A 20,615-nucleotide genomic window follows, 5' to 3' on the forward strand; every position below is an offset into this window, starting at 1 on the left:
TAAGTCCCAAATATTAAGCAGCTTGCAGGGCATTCAAATTGGGACCTCTGTCTGCAATGCTTTGTGGGATTACAATAACACTATTTATATTGCCTTTTTACATAAGATATATACACACTAAATGCAGATACGCACGGGCGACTAAAGTTTCTGGCGGGCTGGTAAGTTTTGTCATTTACTCGCCCGGTGGGCGAGGGGAGTTTTTGGGTATTCATAGGCCCTGTATATATATATATATATATATATATATATATATATATATATATATATATATATATATATATATATATATATATATATACACACATACACACACACATATATATACACACATACACACACATAGAAAGTGGATATAAAAAGTCTACACAGTATATACAGTATATATCATTTTAATACTTTTTTGTTATACTTGCCTCCTAGATGGCTGAATCATTTTACTTTTAGGAGTCGAGTGCACTCCAGATATCTGAGATTTCGCAGGTGGGTGTTTAATGGAAGCTGAGAAATTACCAGCTCGGGAAACTGCTCCAGATGTTGTTGGATTCATCCCAACAGAAGACTGAAGCTTTCGTGTACCGTTTGCACTGTTGTACCCAGAAGATTTGATCTGTGGTTTTGATACCAGCATTGAATTCGCACCTCCACCTGCTTTAACTGGCTGACGAGCCGAGAGTGAAGATTGTCCTGAGCTGGAGCCATACCTCAGTTTACTGGGCGGAGTACCTACAAAAACACATTAGTTTATTGTATTTGGTTGATTACAGGTTGCAAATTCTATCCTAAGCTGTATCAGCTACTGTAGGAGAAAACATGAGAGGCGCTTGCAATTAGTTTACATAGAAATAGTCTCTCAAAATTTAAATGCAAATAGATCATTTACATCTTTGAATAGAAAGATCTGTGAGCTCAATGCTATCTATATCAGTGATTTGCACCCTTTTTTTGCCGTGGCACACTTTTTTACATTAAAAAATCCTGTGGCACACCACCATCCCAACATTTTACAAAATCACACATTGTAGCCTAATACAGGATATATATATATATATATATATATATATATATATATATATATATATATATATATATATATACACACACACACATACACACACACTGTATTGTGCTGTCATGCCATGCCTCCTACAAACTATACATGACATATTGACATTTATTCACAAACAATCATAATGATTCTTGGTTAATGAATGTCAATGTCATGGTTGTAAATGATGCCTGATGAGCCTGTCACATACCTACCAATATTTAAAAAATTGAAAGAGGGACACCCCCGCACTGTTGTCAGTCTGCCGCGGCACACCTGAGGATCTCTCACGGCACACTGGTTGAAAAACACTGATCTATATGATACACTAATGCCCTCTAGTGGTGAAAAACTGTCAGAATTGCATTCAGATTAGAGGCGGCCTTCAAGGTCTAAGAAATTAGCATATGAGCCTATTCTAGGTTTAGCTCTCAACTAAGAATACCAAGAAAACAAAGCAAAATTGGTTATAAAAGTAAATTGGAAAGTTGTTTAAAATTACATGCCCTATTTGAATCATTAATGTTTATTTTGGACTTGACTGTCCCTTTAAATATTGCTTTATTGTACAGTTCTCATGTGTCATGATATATACAGTACATAAAATAATGTTATAGTGTGAATCTGCTGGAAAAAAGACATTATCTATTCCCCAATTTTGCATAACCAACACTTATATTAATACATTTACTTTTGTGATTACCTTGTGAGCCTCTAACTGTCCCCTTATCTCGGTTCTTTTCATAGGCATTGCACTTTAGTCAATCAGTGCACATTACCTTTATGACCCACATGAACTAGCACTATGAAAGACTGTCAAAATGCACTTTGATAAGAGGCGGACTTCAAGGACTTAGAAATTAGCATGAGCCTACCTAGGGTTTAGCGTTCAACAAAGAACAAAGCAAATTTGATAAAAGTAAAATAGAAAGTTGTTTAAAATAACAAGCCCTATCTGATCCATGAAAGTTTAATTTTGACTTGACTGTCCCTATAAGCTTTTAAATGTACACTAAACCCACATTTTTTTCTTTAATAATTCAGATAGATAATGAAATTTTAAGCAACTTTGTAATTTACCCCTATTTTATAAATTTTTCTTTATTCTTTTGCCATCTTTATTTAAAAAGCAGGAATTTAAACATTAAGAGCCTGCCCATTTTTGGTTCAGAACCTGGGTTTTGCTTGCTTATTGGTTTGCAAACTGTACCAATCAGCAAGTGCTACCCAGGTGCTGGATATAAGTGGTCTGTGCCTCTTTTTTTTTTTTTTAGTAGTTTTCATGAATTACTATTTAGCTGGTCACTTATGGACCCTTTGATACAGGTAGTATTGGTGAGGTATCATAGTCATATCAGCGACCCTTATAAAGGTATGAAAATATAATTGTAACAGTAACAATGAGATATGAACGTATATTAGTTTAGCCAAGTTTTTCAGAGGATAAACACCGCTTAAGTAAATGTAGAGTTACTAGGCCAAACACAGAATCGCAAAAATACGCATAGCTATCTGCATATTGATAATTATAGACTGGGATAAAAACTTATGTCCCTGCATAGATCACATGAATTTGTACTTCCAAAGTAGGGGGGAGGTCTACAATGTCTCTTAAAATTGAAGTAGGAGAAAGACATGAGGTTATGGAATGTAAAGTTGCATAATAGGGTGCACCGACTTTACTTAAAGGGACACTATACCCAAACATTTTCTTTCATGATTAAGGTAGATAATATAATTTTAAACAACATTCCAATTTACTTCTATTACCTAATTTGCTTTATTCTTTAGATATACTTTAATGAAGAAATAGCAATGCACACAGTGAACCAATCACAGGAGGCATCTTTGTGCAGCTACCAATCAGCAGCTACTAGGCATATCTAGATATGCTTTTCAGCAAAGAATATCAAGAGAATGAAGCAAAATAGATAATAGAAGTAAATTAGAAAGTTGTTTATAATTGTATGCTCTTTCTAAATCGTGAAAGAAAAAATGTGGGTTTCATCTTCCTTTAAGGTAAGCAGTAGGTGACCATTTAGAGCATGGGAGTATAGTTAGGGGGAAATGAGAACACTATGTGTGGTTCGTGGTCATAATGGGGGATATATATTGTGTAGATAAAATGGAGGGCAATGTTAGTGTGCAGTGTTGTTGCAATTTAAGCATCACATGATCATACAGGGATTGTGATGTAAAACTGAACAGTCTTAAGGCTGTAAAGGTGGGTTGGGGAGGTATTAATTGCTAATGAACGAGTTAAAAAACATAATTTATGTAAGAACTTACCTGATAAATTCATTTCTTTCATATTGGCAAGAGTCCATGAGCTAGTGACGTATGGGATATACATTCCTACCAGGAGGGGCAAAGTTTCCCAAACCTCAAAATGCCTATAAATACACCCCCACCACACCCACAATTCAGTTTAACGAATAGCCAAGAAGTGGGGTGATAAGAAAGGAGTGAAAGCATCAAAATAAGGAATTGGAATAATTGTGCTTTATACAAAAAAATCATAACCACCATAAAAAAGGGTGGGCCTCATGGACTCTTGCCAATATGAAAGAAATGAATTTATTAGGTAAATTCTTACATAAATTATGTTTTCTTTCATGTAATTGGCAAGAGTCCATGAGCTAGTGACGTATGGGATAGCAAATACCCAAGATGTGGAACTCCACGAAAGAGTCACTAGAGAGGGAGGAATAAAAATAAAGACAGCCAATTCCGCTGAAAAATAAATCCACAACCCAAACCAAAAGTTTTAATCTTTATAATGGAAAAAACTGAAATTATAAGCAGAAGAATCAAACTGAAACAGCTGTCTGAAGTACTTTTCTACCAAAAACTGCTTCTGAAGAAGAGAAAACATCAAAATGGTAGAATTTAGTAAAAGTATGCAAAGAAGACCAAGTTGCTGCTTTGAAAATCTGATCAACAGAAGCTTTATTCTTAAAAGCCCAGGAAGTAGAAACTGACCTAGTAGAATGAGCCGTAATCCTCTGAGGCAGGGATTTACGCGACTCCAAATAAGCATGATGAATTAAAAGCTTTAACCAAGATGCTAAAGAAATGGCAGAAGCCTTCTGACCTTTCCTAGAACCAGAAAAGATAACAAATAGACTAGAAGTCTTTCTGAAATCTTTAGTAGCTTCAACATAATATTTCAAAGCTCTAACCACATCCAAAGAATGTAAAGATCTCTCCAGAGAATTCTTTGGATTAGGACACAAAGAAGGGACAACAATTTCTCTACTAATGTTGTTGGAATTCACAACTTTAGGTAAAAATTTAAATTAAGTCTGCAAAACCGCCTTATCCTGATGAAAAATCAGAAAAGGAGACTCACAAAGAGCAGATAATTCAGAAACTCGTTTAGCAGAAGAGATGGCCAAAAGGAACAATACTTTCCAAGAAAGTAATTTAATGTCCAGAGAATGCATAGGCTCAAACGGAGGAGCCTGTAAAGCCCTCAAAACCAAATTAAGACACCAAGGTTGAGAGATTGACTTAATGACAGGCTTGATACGAACCAAAGCCTGTACAAAACAATGAATATCAGGAAGAGCAGAGATTTGTCCTTTCAAGGAACTTTCAGACAAACCCTTATCTAAACCATCCCGAAGAAACTGTAAAATTCTAGGAATTCTAAAAGAATGCCAAGAGAATTTATGAGAAGAACACCATGAAATATAAGTCTTCCAAACTCTGTAATAAATCTTTCTAGATACAGATTTACGAGCCTGCAACATAGTATTAATCACTGAGCCAGAGAAACCTCTATGACTAAGTGTTCAATCTCCATACCTTCAAATTTAATGATTTGAGATCCTGATGGAAAAATGGGCCTTGAGATAGAAGGTCTGGCCTTAACGGAAGTGGGCAAGGTTGGCAACTGGACATCCGAACAAGATCTGCATACCAAAACCTGTGAGGCCATGCTGGAGCCACCAGCAGTACAAATGAACGCTCCATTATGATTTTGGAAATCACCCTTGGAAGAAGAACTAGAGGCAGAAAGATATAAGCAGGTTGAAAACTCCAAGGAAGTGTCAACGCATCCACTGCTTCCGCCTGAGGATCCCTGGACCTGGACAGATACCTGGGAAGTTTCCTGTTTAGATGAGAAGCCATCAGATCTATTTCTGGAAGCCCCCACATCTGAACAATCTGAAAAAACACATCTGGGTGAAGAGACCACTCTCCGGGATGTAAAGTCTGGCGACTGAGATAATCCACTTCCCAATTGTCTATACCTGGGATATGGACCGCAGAAATTAGACAGGAGCTGGATTCCGCCCATGCAAGTATCCGAGATACTTCTTTCATAGCTTGAGGACTGTGAGTCCCACCTTGATGATTGACACGGTTGTGACATTGTCTGTTTGAAAACAAATAAACGGTTCTTTCTTCAGAAGAGGCCAAAACTGAAGAGCTCTGAGAATCGCACGGAGTTCCAAAATATTGATTGGTAATCTCGCCTCTTGAGATTTCCAAACCCCCTGCACTGTCAGAGATCCCCAGACAGCTCCCCAACCTGAAAGACTCGCATCTGTTGTGATCACAGTCCAAGCTGGATGAACAAAAGAAGCCCCTTGAACTAAACGATGGTGATCTAACCACCAAGTCAGAGATAGTCGAACATTGGGATTTAAGGATATTAATTGTGATATCTTTGTATAATCCCTGCACCATTGGCTCAGTATACAAAGCTGAAGAGGTCTCATGTGAAAACGAGTAAAGGGGATCGCGTCCGATGCTGCAGTTGTGAGACCTAAAACCTCCATGCACATAGCTACTGAAGGGAATGATTGAAACTGAAGGTTCCGACAAGCTGAAATCAATTTCAGACGTCTTTTGTCTGTTAGAGACAAAGTCATGGATACTGAATCTATTTGGAATCCTAAAAAGGTTACCCTTGTCTGAGGAATCAAGGAACTTTTTGGTAAATTGATCCTCCAACCATGTCTTTGAAGAAACAACATTAGTTGATTCGTGTGAGATTCTGCAGAATGTAAAGACTGAGCAAGTACCAAGATATCGTCCAAATAAGGAAATACCGCAATACCCTGCTCTCTGATTACAGAGAGAAGGGCACCGAGAACCTTTGAAAAGATCCTTGGAGCTGTTGCTAGGCCAAAAGGAAGAACAACAAATTGGTAATGCTTGTCTAGAAAAGAGAATCTCAGGAACTGATAGAGATCTGGATGAATCGGAATATGAAGATATGCATCCTGTAAGTCTATTGTGGACATATAATGCCCTTGCTGAACAAAAGGCAGAATAGTCCTTATAGTCACCATCTTGAATGTTGGTATTCTTAGATAACGATTCAAAATTTTTAGATCCAGAACTGGTCTGAAAGAATTCTCCTTCTTTGGAACAATGAAAAGATTTGAATAAAACCCCAGACCCCGTACCTGAAAAGGAACTGGCACAATTACCCCAGATACCTCTAGGTCTGAAACACACTTCAGGAAAGCCTGAGCCTTTACTGGGTTCACTGGAATGCGTGAGAAAAAAAATTCTCACAGGCGGTCTTACTTTGAAACCTATTCTGTACCCTTGAGAAATAATGTTCTGAATCCAATGATTTTGGATTGAATTGATCCAAACATCCTTGTAAAATCTTAGTCTGCCCCCTACCAGCTGTGCTGGAATGAGGGCCGCACCTTCATGCGGACTTGGGGGCTGATTTTGATTTTTTAAATGACTTGGATTTATTCCAGACTGGAAAAGGCTTCCAATTGGAAACCGTTCCCTTAGGGGAAGGGTCAGGTTTCTGTTCCTTATTTTGACGAAAGGAACGAAAACGGTTAGCAGCCCTAAATTTACCATTAGATTTTTTATCCTGAGGCAAAAAAAGCTCCCTTCCCCCCAGTGACAGTTGAAATAATAGAATCCAACTGAGAACCAAATAATTTATTACCTTGGAAAGAGAGAGATAGCAATGTTGATTTAGAAGTCATATCAGCATTTCAAGATTTAAGCCAAAAAGCTCTTCTAGCTAATATAGCTAAAGACATATATCTTACATAAATTCTAATGATATCAAAAATGGCATCACAAATTAAATTATTAGCATGTTGAATTAACTTAACAATGCTATACACATTATGATCTGGTACTTGTTGTGCTCAAGTTTCCAACCAAAAGGTTGAAGCAGCAGCAGCAACATCATCAGCCAAAGAAATAGCAGGTCTAAGAAGATAACCTGAACATAAATAAGCCTTCCTTAGAAAAGATTCAAGTTTCCTATCTAAAGGATCTTTAAAAGAAGTACTATCTGCCGCAGGAATAGTAGCACGTTTAGCAAGAGTAGGGATGGCCCCATCAACTTTGGGGATCTTTTCCCAAAACTCCAATCTATCAGTCGGCAAAGGATACAGTTTCTTAAACCTTGAAGGAGGAGTAAAAGAAGTACCCAGTCTATTCCATTCCCTAGAAATTACATCTGAAATAGCATCAGGAACTGGAAAAACCTCTGGAATAACTACATGAGGTTTAAAAACCAAATTTAAACGTTTACTGGTTTTAATATCAAGAGGACTAGTCTCCTCCATATCAAATGCAATCAACACCTCTTTTAATAAGGAACGAATATACTCCATTTTAAATAAATATGAGGATTTGTCAGTGTCAATATCTGAGGTAGAATCTTCTGAACCAGATAGATCCTCATCAGAGATAGATAAATCAGAATGCTGTTGGTCATTTAAAAATTCATCAAATTTATGAGAAGTTTTAAAAGACCTTTTACGTTTATTAGAAGGTGGTATGACAGACAAAGCCTTCTGAATGGAATTAGAAACAAATTCTCTCACATTAACAGGAATATCCTGAACATTAGATGTTGAAGGAACAACAACAGGTAATTGATTACTACTAATGGAAATATTGTCTGCTTTTGAAAGTTTATCATGACAACTAGCACAAACTACAGCCGGAGGAACAGTTACCACAAGTTTACAACAAATGCACTTAGCTTTGGTAGAACCAACATCAGGCAGCAGGTTTCCAGTAGTAGATTCTGATACAGGGTCAGCTTGAGACATCTTGCAATATGTAATAGAAAAAATAACATATAAAGCAAAATTATCAATTTCCTTATATGACAGTTTCAGGAATGGGAAAAAATGCAAACAAAATAAGCCTCTGGAAACCAGAAGCAAAATGAAATAAGGACTTAAATAATGTCAAAAATCTGGCGTCAAGTATGACGCACAACTGATCAAATATTTTTTGGCGCCAAAAACGTCTGCAACAAACACGAGCGACATAGATGACGCAACTACGTGAAAATTCTCGGCGACAACTAAGACGCCGGAAATTACAAAATTGCATCAACAAACGTAATTCTTGCGCCAAAAAAGTCTCGCGCCAAGAATGACGCAATAAATTATAGCATTTTGCGCTCCTGCGAGCCTAACAGCCCGCAATTTAGAAAAGAAAGTCAATTTGAAAAATTTTCAGGTAAGAAATTTTTTTTTAAATATATATATATATATATATATATATATATGCATTTCCCAAAAAATGAAACTGACAGTCTGTAAGAAGGAAATATACTGATTAACCTGAATCATGGCAAATATAATTACAAACATTATATTTAGAATTTTACATATAAATTGCCAAACCATAGCTGAGAGTGTCTGAAATAAAAGGAAAACATACTTACCAAAAGACACTCATCTACATAATGTAGATAGCCAAACCAGTACTGAAACGAGAATCAGTAGAGGTAATGGTATATAAGAGTATATCGTCGATCTGAAAAGGGAGGTAGGAGATCAATCTCTACGATTGATAACAGAGAACCTATGAAATAGATCCCCGTTAGGATGACCATCGTATTCAATAAGTGATACTCCCTTCACATCCCTCTGTCATTCACTGCACTCAGAGGAACCGGGCTTCAGCATGCTGAGAAGTGCATATCAACGTAGAAATATAGCACACACTTACTTCACCACCTCTATAGGAGGCAAAGTTTGTAAAACTGAATTGTGGGTGTGGTGTGGGGGGTGTATTTATAGGCATTTTGAGGTTTGGGAAACTTTGCCCCTCCTGGTAGGAATGTATATCCCATACATCACTAGCTCATGGACTCTTGCCAATTACATGAAAGAAATATTCAAGCATTCATATCTATATAAATGTTTAATAAGCAATAATTTGAGTCCCCTTGCTATAGCTAGTTACACTAACAGCTAGTAACAGAAGTCAGTACGGTTCTCAACCCATGGTACAGGCCCATGTTGACTGAATGCTAATACAAAACATAAAAGTCTCCCATTGTATAAAAGTATATACCAACATTGATCATTCCAAATATAAAGAAACATGAATATAATGCTAATACAAACTTGCAGATATCCTTTTGACTGGTAGTTTTGGAGCAGATGGGTAGCATACAGGTACTCCACAACAAACACTTAGATAACTGCACCTGCTTGTGTAAGTAGCTTTATAGCAATGATATGTATATATAAGCTGATATTAGCACTAAGTTGGGGCCACCAATGCTGCATTTTGTAGAGTAACCACCTATGCTTCAAGGTATGTGTATAAGTGTGCTAGGTTAGCGATGGGGATGGCTAAACTCCCAAATCTACTGATGTCTTAATTAACAGAAGTAAACTTATTTTGAGCTCCTCTTATATAAAGTGACAACCTTTATGTTGTAGTTAAAGGTTACAAATAGTGGGGTGCTATGTAAATACAATTTGAGGTATCAAGTTAAGAATAAACTATAGGATAAGAAAATCTTTTAGGGGTCCCATCAGAGGGCCTAAATGTGTAATCCTTTGACTTGGGATGGGGATATAAAGGTGAAATAAACATTTCAATTACCTAACATCAGAAGACAACCGAAAAAAGAAAAATATCATGCACTATCATCTTGCTACCAAAGCTAGATATAGAATATAACACAACACAAACATGTTAAGTATTTCCTGCGTGAAAGAAGCTAGAGTGATCAGTCTGATTACTCCGAGGAAATGCATTGAACTTCATTAATATGAATATTCATATGGTTCATCAGTTCAAAATAAAGAGGGAGCTCTCCATTTCATTTACAGAGGGCAGTCTTTTGTACTACACTGTGCCGCAAGATAGGAGTGTTCAACGCATACGAACAGTATGGTGCCTCTTGGAAAAAGCTGAAGTGTCAGGCAGCTGTAGTCAATTTTCAAGTCAGGTGTGTAGTCGTTTTATAATGGTTGCTTGGTGTTTTCAGTGTGCAAAGTTAAGCCAGCTTCTCCATTATACTCTCTACAGCCCGGGAAGTTTGGACAAGAGACAGATGTAGCAGGAGCTTTGTCTGGTTGTGTGTTAATTACAGGTTGAAACTCACATTCAGTCTGAGTCTGGTGTCCTCCAGCGATCGGCTGCCTCGCTAGGGAACCAAGGGTCAGTTTCTCTGAGTCCGCCATATAATTAAAGTGAACACTTATCATTGGAAGGTTTCCTGCATATGTCTCCACCAGGGCTGGTGCTACGACATTGACACACTGCGCGTCTAGTGTAACTTGCTCCTCAAAATCAGCAACAGAGGGTCTGTCTTGCTCTTTTCCTTTCTGTGACCTAGGGGAAGTTTGTGTTAGGATACAGGCTGCTTCTTCTTCTAGTATGTCGCTACACTCACCTTTCAAGGTTCTCACAAGGGAGTCAAAATGCGTCTCCATTTTGTTTGCCAACAATTGCAACAAGGCAGTAGCGGTAATCTCCATTATGGGATACTTTGAAATACGCTGATAGCTTTAAAAGGTGCTTCACTCGCTTTAGGTATATAGAAGTCCAGTCAGTATTATTTATAACTTACTGGGAGCTTTACCCGGCTTCCTTGCAAACCAGGGGGGGGGTTTTAGATGGTGAATGATGTGAGGCCGTGGCCGTCTAGCTCGGTCAGTCTGATTTTTATCTTCAAAGTAAAATAGTGCATCAATTTTCGGTATTGCCGTTATCTAGCAACACTGTTCAATAGATATTTACAACTTTTGCAAAGGATGATATTTTTTAAATAAGATATTCAGTAGATTAATCTTATATCCAGCAGAGCTCTCTTGTTTTGCATTTTAGCGTGGCTGTGGCTTCAAGGGGCTGTATTTTTAATGTATTCCACTACTTTATTTTCATATAGTATTTATCTAGAGTGTAATTCACTGGTTTTCAAACCTGCCCTCAGGCCTCCCAAACAGACCAGATTTTGAGGATAACTGAACTAGAGCACAGGTGAAATAATCCGCTGATTAGTAAACATTGTTATTTTACCTGCTATTATCCACATAATCCTGAAAATCTGCCGTTAGGGAGGCCCGAGGACAGGTTTGAAAACCAGTTGTGTAATTCATCAACGTTCAATCAAATCATTGTACTCCTTGAAACCTGTTTACTGTGCCGAATGCTCAATGGACAAGTTATTTAAATCTACTAATTATTTTAAGTTTAGACTAAGTGGTATTGCATTGTCTTTTTAGCATGCATTTGTTAATTATGTAAATCAACTGTGTTTACTGGTCCTTTAAAGGGAAAGTCTACACCAGAATGTTTATGGTTTAAAAAGATAGATAATCCCTTTATTACCCATTCCCCAGTTTTGCATAACCAACACAGTTATATTAATATATGTTTTACCTCTGTGATTGCCTTGTATATAAGCCTCTGCAGACTGCCCCCTTATCTCAGTGATTTTGACAGACATACAGTTTAACCAATCAGTGCAGACTCCAAAATAACTCCACGGGAGTGAGCACAATTATGTATATGACACAGAAAGTAGAACTGTCTAACTGTGAAAAACTTTCAAAAATGCTCTGAGCTAAGAGGCGGTTTTCAACGGTTTAGATTTCAGTTTGAGCCTACCTAGGTTTAGCTTTTCAAAAATACCACCAAGGGAGCAAAGCAAATGGAAAGTTGTTTAAAATTGCATGCCCTATCTGAATCATGAAAGTTTAATTTTGACTACACTGTCCCTTTAACTTCGGGAATCCAGCAGTAGCCTCCTCTATGTGTAGGTGGCGATTTTTATTGTTTTTGCAGTTGGAGGAATGAGAGGTTTTCTTTTATTTTGTAATGTTATGACAAACTGAGCTGTAGGAGTTGTCCTTATCTGCTTGCTTGTGAGTGTAAAATGTATTTAACCCCTTCATGCTGGGTTTAATTTGTCCACATTGGAACAAAGTTCCGATGTAAACAAATTGAAATCACAAGATGGTGCATGCGATCGCAAGATTTCAATGATGGGATTGGGTCAGGGGGGCGAGCCCACCATGACCCAATCCCATTCAGGAAGCGCTGTTGGCTTCAGTACAGCTAGGACATTCTATGCCATCCTAAAGACGCTAAAGCCCAGCGCTGTTCGGACGGCATGGAACGTCCTAATATCAGAAAAAAGGTTAAAAAAAAAAAGTTTTAAAAAATCCAACAACAATGCCTTTCAAGTTTATTTCTATTATCAAATGTTACTATGTTCTTTTGGTATCATTAATACTTTTAACAGGGTTATACATTTGTAATAGCACTATATAGCAGCAGTGTTTGGACAGACAAAGAGTTATAGGGATTTAAGCTAGAAATTGGCAGACAGCACTTACAGGCATGAAGTTACCCTTGGGCGCACAAGTGAGCAAGTTGTGCACACAGGAATTTTTCTAATCTCTATACAAGGGGTGTCACTCATTTGAGTCGCGTGCCATTTTCCATACAAGTGCAACTCACGTGGGCCGCATACTACCTACATATCTTGGCGTTGCTACAAAGCAGTGGCGTTTGCTAGAACTATATACATTTCAAAAAATTGTGTTTTGTAACTCCTAATTAACTTACTCTGGCCCGATGATACGCACTAATGCTTTTAAGAAGGTGACACACATGCCCCATCTGGTTGCTCTCCAACAGAGTCTGTGCCATTTTGTTCTCTAGCAGCCCTGTTCCAAGCGTGCTCACAGTTTAGCATACGTATAGGTTAACATTTCCTCTGCATTATAAATAGTGGATCACAATGCTGTCCGCATAGCGACCCACTGTTTATATAGTGATAGACATATAACTGTTGTATATAATATAAAAACATAATTTATGCTTACCTGATAAATTCCTTTCTCCTGTAGTGTAGTCAGTCCACGGGTCATCCATTACTTATGGGATATTAACTCCTCCCTAACAGGAAGTGCAAGAGGATCACCCAAGCAGAGCTGCTATATAGCTCCTCCCCTCTACGTCACACCCAGTCATTCGACCGAAAACCAAACGAGAAAGGAGAAACTATAGGGTGCAGTGGTGACTGGAGTATAATTTAAAATTTAGACCTGCCATAAAAAACAGGGCGGGCCGTGGACTGACTACACTACAGGAGAAAGGAATTTATCAGGTAAGCATAAATTATGTTTTCTCCTGTTAAGTGTAGTCAGTCCACGGGTCATCCATTACTTATGGGATACCAATACCAAAGCTAAAGTACACGGATGACGGGAGGGACAGGCAGGATCTTTACACGGAAGGAACCACTGCCTGAAGAACCTTTCTCCCAAAAACAGCCTCAGAAGAAGCAAAAGTGTCAAATTTGTAAAATTTGGAAAAAGTATGAAGAGAAGACCAAGTTGCAGCCTTGCAAATCTGTTCAACAGAGGCCTCATTCTTAAAGGCCCACGTGGAAGCCACAGCTCTCGTAGAATGAGCTGTAATTCTTTCAGGAGGCTGCTACGAAGCCAAAAAGAGAGAGAGGTAGCAGATGCTTTTTGACCTCTCCTCTGTCCAGAATAAACGACAAACAGGGAAGAAGTTTGGCGAAAATCTTTAGTTGCCTGTAAATAAAATTTCAGGGCACGGACTACGTCTAGATTGTGCAGAAGTCGTTCCTTCTTTGAAGAAGGGTTAGGGCACAATGATGGAACAACAATCTCTTGATTGATATTCTTGTTAGTGACTACCTTAGGTAAGAACCCAGGTTTAGTACGCAGAACTACCTTGTCTGAATGAAAAATCAGATAAGGAGAATCACAATGTAAGGCCGATAACTCAGAGACTCTACGAGCCGAGGAAATAGCCATTAAAAACAGAACTTTCCAATATAACAGCTTGATATCAATGGAATGAAGAAGTTCAAACGGAACACCCTGTAAAACGTTAAGAACTAAGTTTAAGCTCCACGGTGGAGCAACAGTCTTAAACACAGGCTTAATCCTGGCCAAAGCCTGACAAAAAGCCTGAACGTCTGGAACTTCTGACAGACGTTTGTGTAAAAGGATGGACAGAGCTGAGATCTGTCCCTTTAAAGAACTTGCAGATAAACCCTTTTCTAAACCTTCTTGTAGAAAAGACAATATCCTAGGAATCCTAACCTTACTCCATGAGTAACTCTTGGATTCGCACCAGTGTAAATATTTACGCCATATCTTATGGTAAATTTTCCTGGTAACAGGTTTCCTAGCCTGTATTAAGGTATCAATTACTGACTCCGAAAATCCACGCTTTGATAAAATCAAGCGTTCAATCTCCATGCAGTCAGCTTCAGAGAAATTAGGTTTTGATGTTTGAAAGGACCCTGAATTAGAAGGTCCTGTCTCAGAGGCAGCGACCAAGGTGGACAGGATGACATGTCCACTAGATCTGCATACCAGGTCCTGCGTGGCCACGCAGGCGCTATTAGAATCACCGATGCTTTCTCCTGTTTGATCCTGGCAATCAATCGAGGAAGCATCGGGAAGGGTGGAAACACATAAGCCATCTTGAAGGTCCAAGGTGCTGTCAGAGCATCTATCAGGACCGCTCCCGGGTCCCTGGATCTGGACCCGTAACAATGAAGCTTGGCGTTCTGGCGAGACGCCATGAGATCCATATCTGGTTTGCCCCAACGTCGAAGTATTTGGGCAAAGACCTCCGGATGAAGTTCCCTCTCCCCCGGATGAAAAGTCTGGCGACTTAGGAAATCCGCCTCCCAGTTCTCCAGGCCTGGGATGTGGATCGCTGACAGGTGGCAAGAGTGAGACTCTGCCCAGCGAATTATCTTTGAAACTTCCATCATCGCTAGGGAACTCCTTGTCCCTCCCTGATGGTTGATGTAAGCCACAGTCGTGATGTTGTCCGACTGAAACCTGATGAACCTCAGAGTTGCTAACTGAGGCCAAGTCAGAAGGGCATTGAGAACTGCTCTCAATTCCAGAATGTTTATTGGAAGGAGACTCTCCTCCTGAGTCCATGATCCCTGAGCCTTCAGGGAATTCCAGACAGCGCCCCAACCTAGTAGGCTGGCGTCTGTTGTTACAATTGTCCAGTCTGGCCTGCTGAAGGGCATCCCTCTGGACAGATGTGGCCGAGAAAGCCACCACAGAAGAGAATCTCTGGTCTCTTGATCCAGATTCAGCATGGGGGACAAATCTGAGTAATCCCCATTCCACTGACTTAGCATGCACAATTGCAGCGGTCTGAGATGCAGGCGTGCAAAAGGTACTATGTCCATTGCCGCTACCATTAAGCCGATTACCTCCATGCATTGAGCCACTGACGGGTGTGGAATGGAATGAAGGATCCGGCAAGCATTTAGAAGTTTTGTTAACCTGTCCTCTGTCAGGTAAATCTTCATTTCTACAGAATCTATGAGAGTCCCTAAGAAGGGAACTCTTGTGAGTGGCAATAGAGAACTCTTTTCTTCGTTCACTTTCCACCCATGTGACCTTAGAAATGCCAGTACTAACTCTGTATGAGACTTGGCAGTTTGGAAACTTGACGCTTGAATCAGAATGTCGTCTAGGTACGGAGCTACCGATATTCCTCGCGGTCTTAGTACCGCCAGAAGAGAACCCAGAACCTTTGTAAAGATTCTTGGAGCCGTAGCTAACCCGAAGGGAAGAGCTACAAACTGGTAATGCCTGTCTAGGAAGGCAAACCTTAGATACCAGTAATGATCCTTGTGAATCGGTATGTGAAGGTAGGCATCCTTTAAATCCACTGTGGTCATGTACTGACCCCTTTGGATCATGGGTAAGATTGTCCGAATAGTTTCCATTTTGAACGATGGAACTCTTAGGAATTTGTTTAGGATCTTTAAATCCAATATTGGTCTGAAGGTTCCTTCTTTCTTGGGAACCACAAACAGATTTGAGTAAAACCCTTGTCCGTGTTCCGACAGCGGAACCGGATGGATCACTCCCATTAGTAAAAGATCTTGTACACAGCGTAGAAACGCCTCTTTCTTTATCTGGTTTGTTGACAACCTTGAAAGATGAAATCTCCCTTGTGGAGGAGAAGCTTTGAAGTCCAGAAGATATCCCTGAGATATGATCTCCAACGCCCAGGGATCCTGGACATCTCTTGCCCAAGCCTGGGCGAAGAGAGAAAGTCTGCCCCCCACTAGATCCGTTTCCGGATCGGGGGCCCTCACTTCATGCTGTCTTAGGGGCAGCAGCAGGTTTTCTGGCCTGCTTGCCCTTGTTCCAGGTCTGGTTAGGTTTCCAGCCCTGTCTGTAGCGAGCAACAGTTCCTTCCTGTTTTGGAGCAGAGGAAGTTGATGCTGCTCCTGCCTTGAAGTTACGAAAGGCACGAAAATTAGACTGTCTAGCCCTTGGTTTGGCTCTGTCTTGAGGCAGGGCATGGCCCTTACCTCCCGTAATGTCAGCGATAATTTCTTTCAAACCGGGCCCGCCGGTTTAGTTATAGCAATCAATTTTTCATATGAAATTCATTAATTTAGCAAAGGATAGCACCCATCAGCAAATGGATTATTAACCCCTTAATACCAAAAAACGATTGACAAATCAAATAAATACGTTTTTATCACAGTCAAAGCACAGTCTCACAGGTCTGCTGTGAGTGATTACCTCCCTCAAACTAGTTTTGGAGACCCCTGAGCTCTGTAGAGACGTCCTGGCTCATGCAGGGAGAATAAGGAAGACTGTGACTGAATTTTTAATGCGTAGTAAAAGCGCCAAAATAGGCCCCTCCCACTCATAATACAGCAGTGGGGAAGCCAGTAAACTGATTTTATTCAAAAACAGAATTTATGTTTACCTGATAAATTACTTTCTCCAACGGTGTGTCCGGTCCACGGCGTCATCCTTACTTGTGGGATATTCTCTTCCCCAACAGGAAATGGCAAAGAGCCCAGCAAAGCTGGTCACATGATCCCTCCTAGGCTCCGCCTACCCCAGTCATTCGACCGACGTTAAGGAGGAATATTTGCATAGGAGAAACCATATGTTACCGTGGTGACTGTAGTTAAAGAAAATAAATTATCAGACCTGATTAAAAAAACCAGGGCGGGCCGTGGACCGGACACACCGTTGGAGAAAGTAATTTATCAGGTAAACATAAATTCTGTTTTCTCCAACATAGGTGTGTCCGGTCCACGGCGTCATCCTTACTTGTGGGAACCAATACCAAAGCTTTAGGACACGGATGAAGGGAGGGAGCAAATCAGGTCACCTAAATGGAAGGCACCACGGCTTGCAAAACCTTTCTCCCAAAAATAGCCTCAGAAGAAGCAAAAGTATCAAATTTGTAAAATTTAGAAAAAGTGTGCAGTGAAGACCAAGTCGCTGCCTTACATATCTGATCAACAGAAGCCTCGTTCTTGAAGGCCCATGTGGAAGCCACAGCCCTAGTGGAGTGAGCTGTGATTCTTTCAGGAGGCTGCCGTCCGGCAGTCTCATAAGCCAATCGGATAATGCTTTTAATCCAGAAGGAGAGAGAGGTAGAAGTTGCTTTTTGACCTCTCCGTTTACCAGAATAAACAACAAACAAAGACAAGTTTGTCTGAAATCCTTAGTAGCTGCTAAGTAAAATTTGAGAGCACGAACTACATCCAAGTTGTGCAACAAACGTTCCTTCTTTGAAACTGGATTAGGACACAAAGAAGGCACAACTATCTCCTGGTTAATGTTTTTGTTAGAAACAACTTTTGGAAGAAAACCAGGTTTAGTACGCAAAACCACCTTATCTGCATGAAACACCAGATAAGGAGAAGAACACTGCAGAGCAGATAATTCTGAAACTCTTCTAGCAGAAGAAATTGCAACCAAAAACAAAACTTTCCAAGATAATAACTTAATATCAACGGAATGTAAGGGTTCAAACGGAACCCCCTGAAGAACTGAAAGAACTAGGTTGAGACTCCAAGGAGGAGTCAAAATTTTGTAAACAGGCTTGATTCTAACCAGAGCCTGAACAAAGGCTAGAACATCTGGCACAGCTGCCAGCTTTTTGTGAAGTAACACAGACAAGGCAGAAATCTGTCCCATCAAGGAACTTGCAGATAATCCTTTTTCCAATCCTTCTCGAAGGAAGGATAGACTCTTAGGAATCTTAACCTTGTCCCAAGGGAATCCTGCAGATTCACACCAACAGATATACCAAATTATGTGGTAATTTTTCTGGTTACAGGCTTTCAGGCCTGAACAAGAGTATTAATAACAGAATCTGAGAACCCTCGCTTTGATAAGATCAAGCGTTCAATCTCCAAGCAGTCAGCTGGAGTGGGTCGAACGGACCTAGAACAAGAAGGTCTCTCAAAGGTAGCTTCCATGGTGGAGCCGATGACATATTCACCAGATCTGCATACCAAGTCCTGCGTGGCCACGCAGGAGCTATCAAAATCACTGACGCCCTCTCCTGATTGATCCTGGCTACCAGCCTGGGGATGAGAGGAAACGGCGGGAACACATAAGCTAGTTTGAAGGTCCAAGGTGCTACTAGTGCATCCACTAGAGCCGCCTTGGGATCCCTGGATCTGTACCCGTAGTGAGGAACTCTGAAGTTCTGACGAGAGGCCATCAGATCCATGTCTGGAATGCCCCACGGTTGAGTGACTTGGGCAAAGATTTCCGGATGGAGTTCCCACTCCCCCGGATGCAATGTCTGACGACTCAGAAAATCCGCTTCCCAATTTTCCACTCCTGGGATGTGGATAGCAGACAGGTGGCAGGAGTGAGACTCCGCCCATAGAATGATTTTGGTCACTTCTTCCATCGCTAGGGAACTCCTTGTTCCCCCCTGATGGTTGATGTATGAACTTGGCCCTCGCTAGCTGAGGCCAAGCTTTGAGAGCATTGAATATCGCTCTCAGTTCCAGAATATTTATCGGTAGAAGAGATTCTACCCGAGACCAAAGACCCTGAGCTTTCAGGGATCCCCAGACCGCGCCCCAGCCCATCAGACTGGCGTCGGTCGTGACAATGACCCACTCTGGTCTGCGGAAGGTCATCCCTTGTGACAGGTTGTCCAGGGACAGCCACCAACGGAATGAGTCTCTGGTCCTCTGATTTACTTGTATCTTCGGAGACAAGTCTGAATAGTCCCCATACCACTGACTGAGCATGAACAGTTGTAATGGTCTTAGATGAATGCGCACAAAAGGAACTATGTCCATTGCCGCTACCATCAAACCTATCACTTCCATGCACTGCGCTATGGAAGGAAGAGGAACGGAATGAAGTATCCGACAAGAGTCTAGAAGTTTTGTTTTTCTGGCTTCTGTCAGAAAAATCCTCATTTCAAAGGAGTCTATTATAGTTCCCAAGAAGGGAACCCTCGTTGACGGAGATAGAGAACTCTTTTCCACGTTCACTTTCCATCCGTGAGATCTGAGAAAGGCCAGGACAATGTCCGTGTGAGCCTTTACTTGAGGAAGGGACGACGCTCGAATCAGAATGTCGTCCAAGTAAGGTACTACAGCAATGCCCCTTGGTCTTAGCACCGCCAGAAGGGACCCTAGTACCTATGAGAAAATCCTAGGAGCAGTGGCTAATCCGAAAGAAAACGCCACGAACTGGAAATGCTTGTCCAGGAATGCAAACCTTAGGAACCGATGATGTTCCTTGTGGATAGGAATATGTAGATACGCATCCTTGAAATCCACCTTGGTCATGAATTGACCTTCCTGGATGGAAGGAAGAAGTGTTCGAATGGTTTCCATCTTGAACGATGGAACCTTGAGAACTTGTTCAAGATCTAGAGATCTAAGATTGGTCTGAACGTTCCCTCTTTTTTGGGAACTATGAACAGATTGGAGTAGAACCCCATCCCTTGTTCTCCTAATGGAACAGGATGAATCACTCCCATTTTTAGCAGGTCTTCTACCCAATGTAAGAATGCCTGTCTTCTTATGTGGTCTGAAGACAACTGAGACCTGTGGAACCTCCCCCTTGGAGGAAGCCCCTTGAACTCCAGAGAATAACCTTGGGAGACTATTTCTAGCGCCCAAGGATCCAGAACATCTCTTGCCCAAGCCTGAGCGAAGAGAGAGAGTCTGCCCCCCACCAGATCCGGTCCCGGATCGGGGGCCCGCATTTCATGCTGTCTTGGTAGCAGTGGCAGGTTTCCTGGCCTGCTTTCCTTTGTTCCAGCCTTGCATAGGTCTCCAGGCTGGATTGGCTTGAGAAGTATTACCTTCCTGCTTAGAGGACGTAGCCCTTGGGGCTGATCCGTTTCTGCGAAAGGGACGAAACTTAGGTTTATTTTTGGTCTTGAAAAGACCTATCCTGAGGAAGGGCGTGGCCCTTGCCCCCAGTGATATCAGAGATAATCTCTTTCAAGTCAGGGCCAAAGAGTGTTTTCCCCTTGAAAG

The 20,615-nt window shown here is 40.7% G+C and overlaps 1 protein-coding gene across 1 annotated transcript in view; it reads right to left on the reverse strand.

Moving 5' to 3' along the window:
• The window catches only part of LOC128646032 (SLAIN motif-containing protein-like), a 131,697-nt gene that overhangs the window by 9,217 nt on the left and 101,865 nt on the right, over window positions 1-20,615 (reverse strand). The window contains exon 8 of the mRNA XM_053699438.1: window positions 417-726. Within this exon, the coding sequence (XP_053555413.1) occupies window positions 417-726 (310 nt within the window). The remainder of the gene's footprint in view (window positions 1-416; window positions 727-20,615) is intronic.

The sequence above is a fragment of the Bombina bombina genome, chromosome 1 (assembly GCF_027579735.1).
Source record: "Bombina bombina isolate aBomBom1 chromosome 1, aBomBom1.pri, whole genome shotgun sequence".
NCBI classification, from domain to species: Eukaryota; Metazoa; Chordata; class Amphibia; order Anura; family Bombinatoridae; genus Bombina; species Bombina bombina.